The following is a 13,925-nucleotide window of genomic DNA, read 5'->3' as shown; positions in this document are numbered from 1 at the left end:
TGATCATGTCAGGGAGTTGTCGCAGGTTGACGGGGCGAACCCACCCGGGCCGTGGGTCGGTGGAATTAGTCTGATTTCTGCCTCTTCAATTCTACCTTTTGGATGATTCGCTTAGAGAAAGAAAGGAAGAGAGGGCTGGAATGGATGGAATAGATGGAATAGATGGAATGACAGGAATGAACGGGAATGGCCAGAATCCGACCAGATGATGTTCTTGGCTGTCACAGGATTGAGAGTAACACATGAGAGTCAATATAACGACACTAATCAAACTAGAGATTCCCATTCCTCTAGGTTGCTGACAGAGGCCTGTGCGCTGAGACATGGTAGAGATGACCATAGGTTTATGTCAGGGGACCTGAGTTAGTAGTACTACCTCGTACCTACAGAGTAATGTCAACAGACTTGGTATTACTTATGAGGTACGCACTCTGATAATCTAATATTGGTTACCTGGACAATATTAGAGAAGGAAAGTAACCAAGGTAAGGGACCCCATCCATCAACAAATCAACCTCAACAGATACTGTCATGATGATTATCAGTACGACTAGAGAGTGGAAACCCCCTGTCCACTTCAAATGTAATGACTTTTGTTCTGATTGGACTCATGACCTCATACTTTAATCCTATGTATGTGAGAGAATCAAATGTGGATGTTCATTTAGTAGAATTATTGAGGGTGGATGATATGGGGAAGACCCTCCTTTTCCCCTCTGGAATGATGGAGTCTACCAAACCCCATGTTGAACATCTCAAGTAATACATCATTTCGTTCTGGTGGCCATAGTGGAGGCCATTTCCCAAATGGTCCTCTCCCACAGCCACACCCCGGTTCGGGCTGGTTGAATGGAACACCCCCACAGATAAGACCACGGCCGTCGGCTGAAAGTCCCACCCTTGGACCACGTACTTCATACTCCATATTACGAGTACGAAACAGGAGCATGGAGTACGGAACAGGACAACAGATGAGATGTTGCAGCTGGATCATGGCCACGTCGGACAAAACAGTTAATTGTGTAAAGTCCTGCGTGGCAGCCTCAACTGACATGTCCGTACGGACTATGGAGTATCAGGTCTGGAATGGAGATACAGGTGGAGGTGAACATCGATAGTTTGCTGTCCTGGTCAAATCACGGGGCTGGAAGTGGACCGAGGAAGGTCCATGGAACTCTCGAACCCAAAAAAAAAAAGGAAGAAAAAAAGATAGAGCCGGAACAAGAAAAAAACTGACACCGGCGAGGCTCGAACGCGCACGCTTTGGGTGTCAGTCAGCTGATTGATTACTACCGTCGGCCTTCACATGACTCGGCCAACAGGGGTGCGCATTATGTAAACATCTGCTTAACAGATTTATGTATGCCGACACAATTAATGTATGAAGTCAGGAGGCACGGAGTACTGCCTGAATCTACAGGCACAATGACCTTTCCTAATCGGTCTACCCCGCGACCACCAACCAATGGCCGGATGAATCTGTTGGGGATGCGGCATGTTGGGGCGTCATTGGGTGCCACGTTGAATACAATGACCCTGGCCCCTCTTCTCCTTTACTCTTCATCGAACTCCTCCCCCTTTACTCCGTACACACTACAACACTCCAGCATCAACCACTCTAGAGATAATAACATGGGCCACTCATCCTCCAAATCATCATCCCGCCACTCACTCTCCCGCTCCGTCACTACCACATCCTCACCAGTTCCCAACCCGGAGATGGATCGGAAGGTCTTTATTCCGCTGTGTTTCTGCCTAATCTCCTTTGCGGTGATGGTCTACGTCAACTGAGCGACCGTCCAGACACATCAGGTCGATCTGATATCTTGATACCAACCTATCCTATCCGATACTGTGACACCAGACGAAACACCATCACGACTCCGTGTTCAACACACATCCATCTCCCCACCCATGCTGGAGTACCACGAGGCAATGTCCCCACCCTTTCTCCGCCCTACCCGGTGCCCGACATCTGGACTGTATCGCAAGCGGTCCGGTTGTCCTACCGCATTCTACCAAACGCGACCACCGCCTGTGCGATGGACAGAGACGGGCATGCTGTGCGATGATGCTAGCTACCCGTCTTGTTCGTAACCTTGTGACGGGGCTCCTACTATCTTGAGGACTTGACGTCACCTCAACCATATTGATGCATGGACATACGACATAGCCAGTTGGCTTCTTCCATTCGATATCCCACTGAATGACGCATGCAATTATCGCGACATGCCCTTGTACTGATGTGCTTGACTGATTGTTATACCCCAACCAACATATCTACTAAACTGGTTGAACCAGTGTCTTTCCTTTTGTCTTTTCCCCTTCTTATCTTTTATTCGTTTGATACATTCTGCCCATATACCCCGACTGCATATGTCTGTTTGTTTCCTATGTTTATGTCACTACTCGATACCATTCAAACTCAACACTCAACATTGAACATCTATGGATAATTCATATTTCACTTGAATCAAATGTGAACTAAGAAAACGACTCATGCCATAAACTGAAGTAAACTGCATATCCCCTAAGTTCAAACTTACATACATCCAGCAACCACACACTGTGGGCGAAATATTCATATGGTATGCTTGTGCTACTAAGCAAAGAAACTACCATATCTATACACAAGGAACAATATCGTCCGATGGTCATACTATTCCAATCCGCCAACAAGTCAACATAACATGAACAGGTCAACATAACATAACGCCGAGCAAAAGTCAGACGTTCAAAACATTTGTGCTATGTTTAAGTGGAGATATCGTACATACTAATAGTCCATCTACTACTCCTACTACTACTACTACCCTTACTACTATACTACTATACTACTATACTACTATACTACTATACTACTATTACCTCGTATCAACCATGACTAGACACCAAAGGTCAACACAGATCTTCTTGTTATTTCGATCAACACTAACCAGAAGGGTATCAAAAAGACCATACTAAACAAAGGGTATATCGATTATATTATATCGCTAACAGCAATTCAAAACACCACACCAACCTCAGCACAACAAACAAAAACCAAAGATCAAACCCACAATCCCACCCCCAGCACATTCCAAACCAACCACCCTCATTAATCATTTCAAGACAGACAGACAAGACAGACAGACAAGACAGACAGACAGACAGACAGACACTATTCATTCCTCCCACCCTGCCCCATCTCCACCACCCGATGCGAATCACTCATCTCCACCTCCCCAGTAGTAGCAAGCAACTCAGCAGGAGGGTACGCCACAGGGACAGGCGGATGAAGCGGCGGCGTCATCTGCGACGTATTCGAGAAGCTGTCGGTATGCTGTGGTCGAGTAGGTGGACGCTCCGGGGGAGCGAATTTCTTCTCCTCTTCTTCTGCCGCCGCCGCAACCGCCGCCGCCGTAGCAGCAGCATCTCCTCCCGCAGCGCCGCCACCAGCAGCAGCATCACCCTCCGCCCCGGCAGCACTCGCACCGCCCCTCCTCCCCAAAAACCACCCCAACAAGATAAAAGCCACCGCGCCAACAATAGCACCGACAATCGCCCCCGCAATAACGCCCGCACTCGGCGGCGCGCTCACCGGCACCTCCACATCCCGATCAACGGTGACCGTCTCCGTCGCAGTAGCCGTCGGGACCGTCGCCTTCGAGGAGAATCCCTCCTCGATCTTGAACGACTTCAGATCCGCCGACGCAGTGGTGACCCAGTCGCGATTGTTGCACTCGTGGCCCTTGCCCTGGGTGCAGTTGTCTTGCATGTAGAAGTATATGCACCAGTCGCCGCCTTGCGCGTCCCAGTCGAATTGCTCGCCTTTGGCGTGGTCGATTTGCTTGCATGGTTGGATTTCGTTGGTGTGTTCGGTGCGAGGGAAGCCGGAGGCGTTGCGCCAGATTAGGGCCCATGCGGATGCGGTTGACGCGAGGGTTAGGGGGAGGAGGGGGGTGAGGGGGTGCATCTTGGCTGGTTGTGTCGTGTTGTAGGTATTGTGTTGACGGTGGGTTTCTGTGTATAGTGTGGTTGTGTTACTCTTGAATAGGCATACTTGAGTCGTAATGCAAGGTGTAGCAGCAACAACAGTATGTATGTAATATGTAAAGAAAGAAAGAGCCGAAAAGAGAAGAATATCCCCCCCCTATAGCAAACCAACACTACCTACCTAACTAGTTAACTAGATTTTCATCCCAGGATTCAGCCTCTAGCGCCAAGCTACCTACCAACTGACAGCAGCCCGTGCCCACGCCCACGCCGTCCCCTCGCATATATCCACCCCATCCATCCATCCCCTCGTCCACTCTGCAGATTAACAGTGACAGTTAGAGGACAAAAGAAGGCTAGTCACGGATTTCACCGCGCTGATCATCTTGCTTTTCCCAGAAGAGGGTAAGTTCACTAAGAGGGAGTCAATTCCCGTTCGCTGATTCCACTGACGGGGCCCCGTCTTGGCTGCATGAATACGAGATTTTGGCCCGTCCTTCATTTTCCCGCTTCAGCCACGTTACTTGAGGTGTGGTTATATCTAGGTGGGAGGGGAGGTGGACTCTGGATGGGGCTGAAATAAGGATTTGGATGTGGATGGCACTGGCACTTTACACTGACATGACACTTCGTGAGGAATAAATAGTATGTGCGGAGGACGGAGGACTCCGACAATGCTTTGTTAGATGGATCCAGAGTCTAACTAGTATCTAAACCTAAACTTAAGACTAACTTATTTGAGTAGGCTAGAGAATAGCTACCCAGTGGACCCAAAAAAAAAAAAAAAAAAAAAAACGGGTATCCTACCCTCGGAAAATTTTAATAAATGGCTAGAATCCTTCACCCAGCCTCGCCTTGGCCTGTTGGTTTTAACCCAGGGACATCACCGTTCATTCCACCTATTGGTCTGATCTATCTGTTTATTGCAATGAGGACAAGAGTTGAATGGTCTGGTCTGGCCTGTCGGCTGTATCTCGCAGCTAATGTTAGACGAACTCCGCTCGTATCTTGTATTTACTTCCAACGCAAGCGTGGATGCTTCATCTAATCAGATTCGATATCGATACAGATATGGTCCGAGTTTGAGTCTGGTGTCTGACAGGGCCGTTTCAGGGTCCCCGCAGATTAGATTAACTCGCTTATCGTATTACATGTGCTACCGAGACTAGCTAACTATCTTACGAGATCATATGTATAGATAGAAAGGAAGGAAGGGAAGAGATAGAAATTAGTGTATCGTTACAGTCGATGAATAATGCTATGATCAATGTGCTATCCGAAATCCATGCCATCCCACCTGCGGCTAATAAATGATATCCCATGCAAGACTGATAAGGAAGAGCCTATTGACCCTTCTTGTAGGCCTGCTCGACGGCCGTTTCGTTCTTCTGGAAGATCTTCTTGCGCTGGACCTTCTGGGCGGCGGTAACCAGGCCCTGTTGACGGTGTTAGCATTTTGTACAATGGGTGACGAACGGAAGAAAAAAAGGATGATACGTACGTTCTGGGGAGTCCACTCGTCCCGATCCAAAACAACACCTTCGATGATTTCAAACGCCGCCAGGCGACCCTGTCGGCCCGCCTTCTGCAGCTCGGCCAGGACGAGGTTACGGATCTTGGGGTTGTCGATCACGTCCTCCATCCCCTTACCCGGGATGTCATTGTCTTTCGCCAGTCGCATCAGGGCAGGCTCCGCCGGGACGATGATGGCGATCGGTCGGCTCTGGTCCGCCGCGGCGAAGACGCAGATGTTGGCGACCAGGGGCGACGCCCGGTAGATGGACTCGAGCTTCTCCAGCGCGATGTACTCGCCGTTGAGCGTCTTGACGAGGTTCTTCTTGCGATCGATGATACGGATGTGTCCGTTCTTGTCGAACTCGGCAATGTCGCCTGTCATGAACCACCCGCCCTCCCGGATGGCGAGCTTGGTCTCCTCCTCGTTGTCATAGTACGCCGTGGTCACCGGGTCTCCGCGGATGAGGAGCTCGCCCTGGGGCGGGTCGTTGGTGGTGAAGTAGCCCGCTTCCGGGAAGTCCACCAGCTTCTGCTCGATCGAGGTGGGGATATCGCCGTGGGCGTCGAACGTCAGGGCGAGGGGATCGCAGAGTGCGCCCATCGCGCACGTTTCGGTCAGACCGTAGCCATTGATGACGGGGCAGACGACCATGGAGATGAACCGCTGGGTGTCCTTGGCGAGGGGCCCGCCGCCGGACATGGTCAGTCGCAGTCGACCTCCCGTGGCGGCACGGACTTTGTCGAAGACCAGACTGTCCAGAAGCCGGACACCCGGAAGGTTCTTCCCCACGAGGAACTGTTTGAGAGAGAGCGCACCCCAGAACAGGTTGCGGGTGAGGAAACTACCTCCGTTGACCTGGCCCACGATGCCCTTGCGGATCGTCTCCCAGACCGCCGGGACGCCGACGAGCACACTCGGGCGGAATTCCATGATGTCGCCCTCACAGTTGCGGACCGAGGCCTTCGTCAGGGTCCGGGGAGACCCATAGCCCATCGTCGCGCCCCAGAACAAGGCCGCGTTCTCGAAGAGGAACTCGATGATGTGCGCCTGCGGGAGATAAGTGAGGAGCCCATCCCCGGGGCCGATGTGGGGGCCGACGATCGAGGTCGCACCGGCAATCGCCGCCACGACGGCTTTGTGCTTGATGGTCACGCCCTTGGGCGGGCCCGAGGTGCCCGAGGTGTACATGACACAGGCGAGATCCTCGGGTTCGGGGCAGACGTGCTCCGCCGGGTTCTCCTCGCCCAGCTGCTTGATTTCATCGAACCGGAAGACCTGGACGTGGGGGAATTGGCGCTTGAGCCAGTCCAGCTCGGGCTGGCTCGGTTCGGACTCGTTGTTGAGGATGACGTATTGGATGGCGGGGGCCTCGGACAGGGCATTGTTGAGCGTCGATAACAGGCTCGCATCGAGGAAGATGGCTTTCGATTTCGTCTGCTTGAGGGACCACTGGAGACCCTCGAGGCCGAGGGTGTCGTAGGCGGTCACGATGGCGCAAGATCGGGTAAATGCGCCATGTGCCATGGAGAACCAGTTCATGCTACAGAGGTTAGCTTTATAGCGCACTCCATGATAATGCGACATACCTGGTTGCGCCGTAGAGATGGATCTTATCGCCCTGCTCCATCCCGATCTTCTTTAACCCGGCACCGAGGGTGCTCACATGGGCCTGGAACTCGACGAACGAGAGAAACGAGTAAGGACTGAGCTCGAAGTAGGACCACTCCTTGGGGACGTCCCTCTCAGCGCCATCCACCACCTTCTTCACGATCTTGGTCTCCTTGTGCACCTTGAGAACCTTCCGGGTTCCGATACATCTCGCATTACCGAATTTTTTGGCGCCGTAGGTGACGACGTCGTAGATGGTTCGGATCGAGGGGTCGGGCTGGTTGATGAGGCCGTCCTTACATCTGATGTTTCGGCGGGGGAGGGTTTCCCCCGAGATCTTTTCCACGTCGGGAACCTCGAAGGAAAAAGGAGGTTTCTTGTGCATCTTGGGGATGTAGTGCTCCCGCTTGTTGGCCATGATGTCGGATCCGGAGGATTTCCGAAGCTATTATATTATATTAACGGAACCGTGATATATATAGAGTCGAATCCAGCCTGCTGAATCGAACGGTGGATCGTAGGAATGGGGGTTGGTGAAGGCAAAAGCGAGCGACCAAGCGAGAGTGTGAGCGAGAGAGTGAAAGGAAGAGGAAAAGGGAGGAGAGGGAAAAAAAAGAAGAGGTGAGGAGCTGTGGCAACGAGTTCCAAACTAGTGAGAAAGAAAGACAGTCCGTCGAAATTATTGCGGGGAAGGAAAAAGTCAGAAGACCAAATGGACAAAGGAAGACAGGAATACGAAGAGAAAAAGAGGGAAAAGAGAGCACGGAGCTCCCGCTCGAGTTAGCCCAATCCGACACGCGGTGGACACCAAACACCACAGCAAGACCTTCCATGGTTCGTCTAGTCCACTCTAGTCCGGATCATCCATCCACATGTCAGATATTAGCGCCCGTCAACAACGCGCATCCGCACCGAGGCCAGCCCGACATTTTGATTAGTAGGCCTTCAATTCTTAGCGTATCGGTTGATGGGACCGATATCAGGTCCCGATCTCATCCGGTCAATCTAGGAGCCGGAAATCATTCCCTATACTGCCGGGGGGTAGTAGTGATTCCTCGGGCTGATCGTATAGATTGGATGCAGGAGACCACGCAAGGTACAGACCTCTAGACCTCATTTGGTTGATAGTGTCAGTGGACCCAAGCAAAAATCATGGAATAATCAAACAAATCCACGGGTAAATAAAAAGAAACCCAGTGTCCGAAGAAATACACAGGTCAACTGAGCTTCACTACACGGTAGCTCAGGAGACCCGTCGTTATCTCACGCTTCAAATCTCCACTCCGTGTTTTATCGTCGACACTCGACGGTAAGCTATGCACCGCATTGACACTGTGATACCCCGCCACCAAACGGTCGTTTCACCCTCCAACCCCACTGAATCAGCCATTTCCATGGTCGGATGACCCAGTGGTCCGCTGCTTCCAGACCACAACAGGGACTCTATTCAAGCCAAAGACGCCATGTACTGATGCGCCACGGGCTCTGTTTCAGGGTCATCTGCCCGAGGTGCGAGTCGAGAGCCCTTGGCACCGAGTAGGGTCTTATCCGTGTCTGTGTATAGTGGATACGGTGCCGCCTCCTGCGCTGCTAGCAGATGCTAAGGGTAGCCGAGTGCTAAGGAGCTGGGTGGGGTAGGACTGGTGAGCCGAGAGACGGTGGTAATCGGCCAAATAGGTTGCTGTTAAGTCTGGATATCGGTAGTTTGGACCGAGTATCGAGCTAGCAGTATTGGCTAGGTATGGTATCCTTGTATGTCAGTTTCTGGTGAATAGTTCAGGGATAGAGTATGTTATTGCTGGGAGAATAGGACTAGAAGATATGAGTCTGCTGGATAACATGTTCTAATAAACTTGCTAAAGGATGGTAGTAACATGTCACTAGTAGCATGTGTTGATAAGAGTAAGAATGCCCAGTATAATCGACAGTAGATAAAGACAGAAACCAACAAAATTAATGCACAATCATAAATAGTCACAACTGCAGATGGCTTTGCTCATAAATAAAGCTACGACTCGAGTATATAAATTTGAGACAGCCCATGGGCCAATGTGAAATACAGCTTACCAAGCCTCCATCACATCAGCTGCTGGTTTAACAAACTTATCGTACTAGACAATCTAAATTTTCCTGTCATATCTAGTGAAGTTCCTATAAGTATTTTCCGCATACACAATGCGACTCCTGGAGCAGAAGATGCCGTGTATATGACTTCTGAGTAGGCATTACAGCTCTCACCAACCATACCAGTATGCCAATAATAGGATGTACTCCCTGAAAAGATTGTTAATAATTCTTCTCTATTCATAATAGTCCAGAACTAATAATTCTCCCCAGTTGGTTGACCAGATATACAGGCTTGGCTAACAAACAATGCAAACAACCGCCATCACAGCTCAAATGACATAACCCATCACCATATTCTATCAACTGTCCACGACCTGTTCTCAGCCAACCTACTCCCTTGAAATCACCATCATCAATCAAAATGGCCGACGGAGGAGGCTGGAGCACAATTGAGTCCGACGAGGTATGTCAATCATGATCAGAAGATAGGAAACACAACTAAAACTACTGCAGGGCGTCTTCACCTCGCTGGTCGAAAACCTCGGCGTCAAAGGCGTCCAGTTCGAAGAGCTCATCTCCCTAGATGCAGACACCATTCGCTCACTTAGGTATCCCTCCTCCAATCTCCCTTCAATAAATAATACACCAATTCTATAACACTATCTAACAGACGAGCCCAGCCCCGTCTACGGCGTCATCTTCCTCTTCAAATGGATGCGCGACCAAGCCCCAACCCAAACCACAACGACCCCCCTCGACGGAACCTACGACACCACGCCCCCCGAAAACCTCTTCTTCGCCGCGCAAACAATCCAAAACGCCTGCGGCACGCAAGCCATCCTCTCCGTGATCCTCAACCAAGACAGCCCCAAACAACCCCAGCCAATCGAGCTCGGTCCCACCCTCCACTCCTTCAAAGACTTCACGACCGGCTTCCCGCCCGACCTCCGCGGCGAGGCCCTCTCCAACAGCGAAGAGATCCGCACAGCGCACAACGCCTTCGCGAAGGCGAGCCCCTTCGTCGATGAGACGACGCGCGACGCGAACGACGAAGAGGGAGACGCCTACCACTTCATCGCCTACACGGCTGTGAACGGCACATTGTACGAGCTGGACGGCCTGCAGCCTTATCCCATCTCGCACGGGAGCTGCGCGGGCGAAGCCGCGGGCGGGGACGACTTCGCGGAGAAAGTCATCGGTGTTCTCCAGCGACGTATCGCGCGGTACCCCGAGGGCGAAACGCGGTTCAACCTCATGGCTGTCGTGCGGGACTTGAGACTGCGGGCGAGCGAGATCGGCGACGCGGAGCTGATGGAGAGGGAGGAGCGGAAGAGGCGCGCGTGGGCGTGGGAGAATACGCTGCGGCGGTCGAACTTTGTGGGGTTCATCGGGGAGGTGCTGAAGGGGGTTGCGGGGATGAAGGAGGGGAGGGGGGAGTTTGAGGAGTGGGTTGAGAGGGCTAAGGGGGAGACGCAGAGGAGGTTGAATAGGAGGTAGTTTTTTCTTTTCTTCTTTTTTTTTTTTCGGATTCTCTATTCTCTATTTCTTCTTTTCTCAGTTACTCCTGTTATGATATATGTCTAGAGTATCTGTATGTCTTTATGGCTATATTATGAATAGACATGATTGACGTCCTTGCTACGTGACTATAAGTACTGGCTCCTGTAGTACCACTTATGTCTTTCACATCTAGTCTAGTCAATACATACACCACCCCACTAATAGAAAAAAAAGACCTGACTACTCAATTCTGCCCATTCTGATGGTTCAATCAAGAGATATTGATATAGATATAGATCGACAACTATCACGATAGCAGCTAGCAAGACAGTGCCTTATACATACTCTTATTCTTTGATCGACCACAGAAGACCAAACCACGCTCAACCCACATTGAAAATAAAATAATAAGTAGCCCTAGTTGAACAGAGCCATGTAGATTATTAGAGCTAAATCCACTCGCTATCATCATACTATGTAACTAGTTATATGTACATCGTGAGTCATGATATCTGCAGAACAACATGCTGACCCTGTTGAAGAAGTCATTCCTCGCATTTGTCCGTTCGAGCTGTATCATTCATATCAACATGCACCCCTATCACCAACTTATCATCAATACACGAGTCGTACTGGGTTAGTAACCAGTCATTCGCGCCTTGGCTTTCTCGACCGTCTCTGTGGGCAGCTCGTCCTCCCGGATGAGGTTCATCTCGAGCAGGTCGGCCCAGAAGAACATCGCCCTATCCTGGGAGTAAGCCAGGTAGTCGAACTCGTCTTCTTCGTCGTCGGCGCCAGCGGCGGAGTCGACTGAGGGGGTGCGGGAGTGGGTTCGACCGGCGGGAGACTCCGTAGGCGAGCTCAGCCCGCTCGATACCGCATCCGCGGCGATGCCCTCTTCCATGCCGTCAACCTTGGCCTGCACGATGCCCCAGGCCACCCACTGCGCGGAGTTGAACACGCGCCAGAGTCGGGTCTGGTGCATCAGGCTTTGGAGCTTGGTTTCCACGCTGTCTTCGTGGGCGCGCACTGTGTCGGCTGCCGCCTGCGGATCGGCGTCCGGCGTGTCCAGATCCAACGGGGCGAGGGTCGACATGTGCGCAGACGCCATGCCGCGCATGAGGGGGGTGATTGAAGGAGAGGATGACGGTCCTTTCATTCCGGGACGATGAGCCAAGTACGCCGTGATGAAGCGACGCTGCTGCTCCGGCGTGGGGAAGGCTTTGGTATTGCACGCCCAGGACCTCTCCGGGTCGTGGTAGTTGTAACACCATTCAGACTGTCTCGTCAGCGCGGAAACGATCAAACGCAATCTGTGGGCGCACTCACGAAATGGTTGGCGAACTCAAAGCCTGGCGTGTTCGCCGACGCATATTCAAAGTCGATGACGACCAGCTGCTTGTGTTCATTCTCGGGGCGGAGCAGAGGCGACTCTGAGGCGGGCTCCAAGCGAAGCAGATTGCCGTATTGGGTCTACACATTCATGAGTTCCGGCCGATCACTTTGAAGAGGGATAACTCACATCATTATGAGCGAAAACGAGATTCTGCTTGATCTCGGTTCCTCCCCCGCAGCTGGTAACCAGCCACTGTCGGTAATTATCGACGGCTTTGCGGAAGGTCGTCCACGGGACCCCGCAGACAAAGCCCCGTCGGCGCCATGGCTCCGACGCCGATTTCGCCTCGTTGTGACGGGATCGGATCTCCTTGTCCAGCCAGTTGATGACTTGTTCGCAGCGGTCCACCCACTTGTCCCAGTTCTTGAAGACCATAGGGCCGCCTTCTCGCTCGTCCTCCAGTAATTCGACACCCTCGTGCAGCTCCCGCATGCGCTTCGCGATCTGCACCATGGTCGCGGGGTCGCGCAGATCGGGCGGGGTCAACGTCCGTGCCTCGAAGTACTCCTCAAACCGACCGTTTTTGAAGGTGCCCAGCACCTTGGGTCCGATGTTCTTCCGTCCGAGGCGTCGCAGGATCTGCAGTTCTTTCTCGCGGTCGATCAGGTGGTCCACCTGGGGCCCATAGATCCGGAGAAGAAGTTTGCTAAGGAAGTTAGCAACATTAAAAAAAAAAAAAAAAAAAAACAACTAAATAAGTAGAAGCAAAAAACCGCATAAGGACTTACGCGGGGCGCTTGGCAGGCACCAGGGTATAGGAGCCATCCTCCGCTTTGGGCGGGGGAATGTTCTGTGGGGGATTGACGACGTAGACGGCATTGGTCAAGGCACCGCTGAGTCGGACCACTTCGATGTCGCCGGCGAGGTCCGCGGGAAGCTTGCGCCATCCCCGGAGCCGGAGCGTCTGCGTAATACGAAGGATCTCGCTCTTGAAGACCATCCAGGCCTCCCGATCCGAAGCTTTCCGCGACAGCTCCCCATTCTCGCCGTTCTCACCATCCTCGCCGTCCTCTTCCTCGGCTCCACCACCAGTATACGCCAGGGTCTTGGAATTATCGAGCACCGCATCAACCGCGGGGGGAGCCGCTTCGACATCCGTGCAGTCGGAATCCGAGACGGAGCCCCGGCGGAGTCCCTTGCGTCGACGGCCTGGGCGACGAGCCGGCGGCATTCCGTGGGTCGCATACTGCAGAAGGATCTTTTCTAAATTTTCCAGAGCCAACGGCGGGGCGGCGTCATGCGACGGCAGCTCCTTGGACGGTGCCGCGGGGGTATCCTCGTCGTCGTCATCTCCATCGCTTCCCGGGCCATCGGTCTGTGAAGCGCCACGGGACCTCTGCTTATGTTTTTCGCGCTGGAGCCATTCGTATACCTGACTGAACAGGTTGTACTGGGTATCATCCTCGCCATTCTTCTCTCGGTCCTCGCGGGTGAGGGGTTCGTTGAAGGTGCTGGAGGTTTGGCTGCTCATGGAGACGGTATGGCGATGAGAACGGGACGCGGGTCTCATGCTGATGGAGGTACGGTGTCTTCGCGGGAGGGCATGATCGGGCGCCACGGCGGGGGTGCCGTTTCCATTGGCGGCGGGGCGGACTTTCGGAAAAGGGACACTCAGACCGGTACCCAGGATGGGCTGCAGACCTTTGGAAGAGGGGTCAGAATCCATCAATCTCGGTCGGAGGAAAGAGAAGAAGATGATCAGATGTCGCGATGGATGGAAGCGAGAGAAGAGAAATTAGGCGCGGAGGGGAGAGAAGATCGGGTAGAGCATCTGGGCAGAAGAGAGAGAAAAAGAAGGTCGCAATGGGTGGTTTGATTTGATTCCCGGCGAGAACCGCAGAGAATCTTACTCCTACAAAAAGA

General features: G+C 52.4%; 5 protein-coding genes across 5 annotated transcripts; 1 reads left to right on the top strand and 4 right to left on the bottom strand.

Annotated features, from left to right (window-relative positions):
* Nucleotides 1–1,586: 1,586 nt before the first annotated feature.
* Nucleotides 1,587–2,490, bottom strand: BDW47DRAFT_113602 (uncharacterized protein). The gene has a single exon (XM_024814455.1). The coding sequence runs from the start codon at nt 2,146–2,148 to the stop codon at nt 1,876–1,878; it is 273 nt and encodes a 90-aa protein (XP_024667629.1). The 5' UTR covers nt 2,149–2,490; the 3' UTR covers nt 1,587–1,875.
* Nucleotides 2,491–3,160: 670 nt separating this feature from the next.
* On the bottom strand, nt 3,161–3,955 carry BDW47DRAFT_121040 (uncharacterized protein; the record flags this gene model as incomplete). The annotated part of the gene is made up of 1 exon (XM_024815565.1): nt 3,161–3,955. The coding sequence occupies one exon, from the start codon at nt 3,953–3,955 to the stop codon at nt 3,161–3,163; it is 795 nt and encodes a 264-aa protein (XP_024667628.1).
* A 1,174-nt stretch (nt 3,956–5,129) lies between these two features.
* BDW47DRAFT_113599 (acyl-CoA synthetase) lies at nt 5,130–7,793 on the bottom strand. Its single transcript, XM_024814454.1, has 3 exons — nt 7,078–7,793; nt 5,477–7,031; nt 5,130–5,411 (listed from the first exon to the last, which is right to left on the bottom strand). Exons 1-3 carry the CDS (start codon nt 7,515–7,517, stop codon nt 5,319–5,321), a joined length of 2,088 nt encoding a protein of 695 aa, XP_024667627.1. The 5' UTR covers nt 7,518–7,793; the 3' UTR covers nt 5,130–5,318.
* Nucleotides 7,794–9,587: 1,794 nt separating this feature from the next.
* BDW47DRAFT_121038 (putative 26S proteasome-associated ubiquitin C-terminal hydrolase) lies at nt 9,588–10,663 on the top strand (the record flags this gene model as incomplete). Its single annotated transcript, XM_024815564.1, has 3 exons — nt 9,588–9,629; nt 9,680–9,774; nt 9,847–10,663. 3 exons carry the CDS (start codon nt 9,588–9,590, stop codon nt 10,661–10,663), a joined length of 954 nt encoding a protein of 317 aa, XP_024667626.1.
* Nucleotides 10,664–11,071: 408 nt separating this feature from the next.
* BDW47DRAFT_90683 (putative choline kinase) lies at nt 11,072–13,925 on the bottom strand. The gene is made up of 4 exons (XM_024820192.1): nt 12,791–13,925; nt 12,189–12,708; nt 11,996–12,139; nt 11,072–11,945 (listed from the first exon to the last, which is right to left on the bottom strand). Exons 1-4 carry the CDS (start codon nt 13,726–13,728, stop codon nt 11,304–11,306), a joined length of 2,244 nt encoding a protein of 747 aa, XP_024667625.1. The 5' UTR covers nt 13,729–13,925; the 3' UTR covers nt 11,072–11,303.

This window comes from Aspergillus candidus (genome assembly GCF_002847045.1).
Source record: "Aspergillus candidus strain CBS 102.13 unplaced genomic scaffold BDW47scaffold_84, whole genome shotgun sequence".
NCBI classification, from domain to species: Eukaryota; Fungi; Ascomycota; class Eurotiomycetes; order Eurotiales; family Aspergillaceae; genus Aspergillus; species Aspergillus candidus.
This window is presented reverse-complemented; position numbering and strand designations above follow the sequence as displayed.

Bases quoted from the DNA above. Each gene is read 5' to 3' on its own strand.
- BDW47DRAFT_113602 (XM_024814455.1), bottom strand. From the start codon at position 2,148: ATGGTTGAGGTGACGTCAAGTCCTCAAGATAGTAGGAGCCCCGTCACA.
- BDW47DRAFT_113599 (XM_024814454.1), bottom strand. From the start codon at position 7,517: ATGGCCAACAAGCGGGAGCACTACATCCCCAAGATGCACAAGAAACCT. The intron at 7,032-7,077 runs GTATGTCGCATT...TAACCTCTGTAG, and splicing joins CATCTCTACGGCGCAACCAG to CATGAACTGGTTCTCCATGG. The intron at 5,412-5,476 runs GTACGTATCATC...CACCGTCAACAG, and splicing joins ACGAGTGGACTCCCCAGAAC to GGCCTGGTTACCGCCGCCCA.
- BDW47DRAFT_90683 (XM_024820192.1), bottom strand. From the start codon at position 13,728: ATGGATTCTGACCCCTCTTCCAAAGGTCTGCAGCCCATCCTGGGTACC. The intron at 12,709-12,790 runs GTAAGTCCTTAT...TAACTTCCTTAG, and splicing joins GTGCCTGCCAAGCGCCCCGC to CAAACTTCTTCTCCGGATCT. The intron at 11,946-11,995 runs GTGAGTGCGCCC...CTGACGAGACAG, and splicing joins TTGAGTTCGCCAACCATTTC to TCTGAATGGTGTTACAACTA.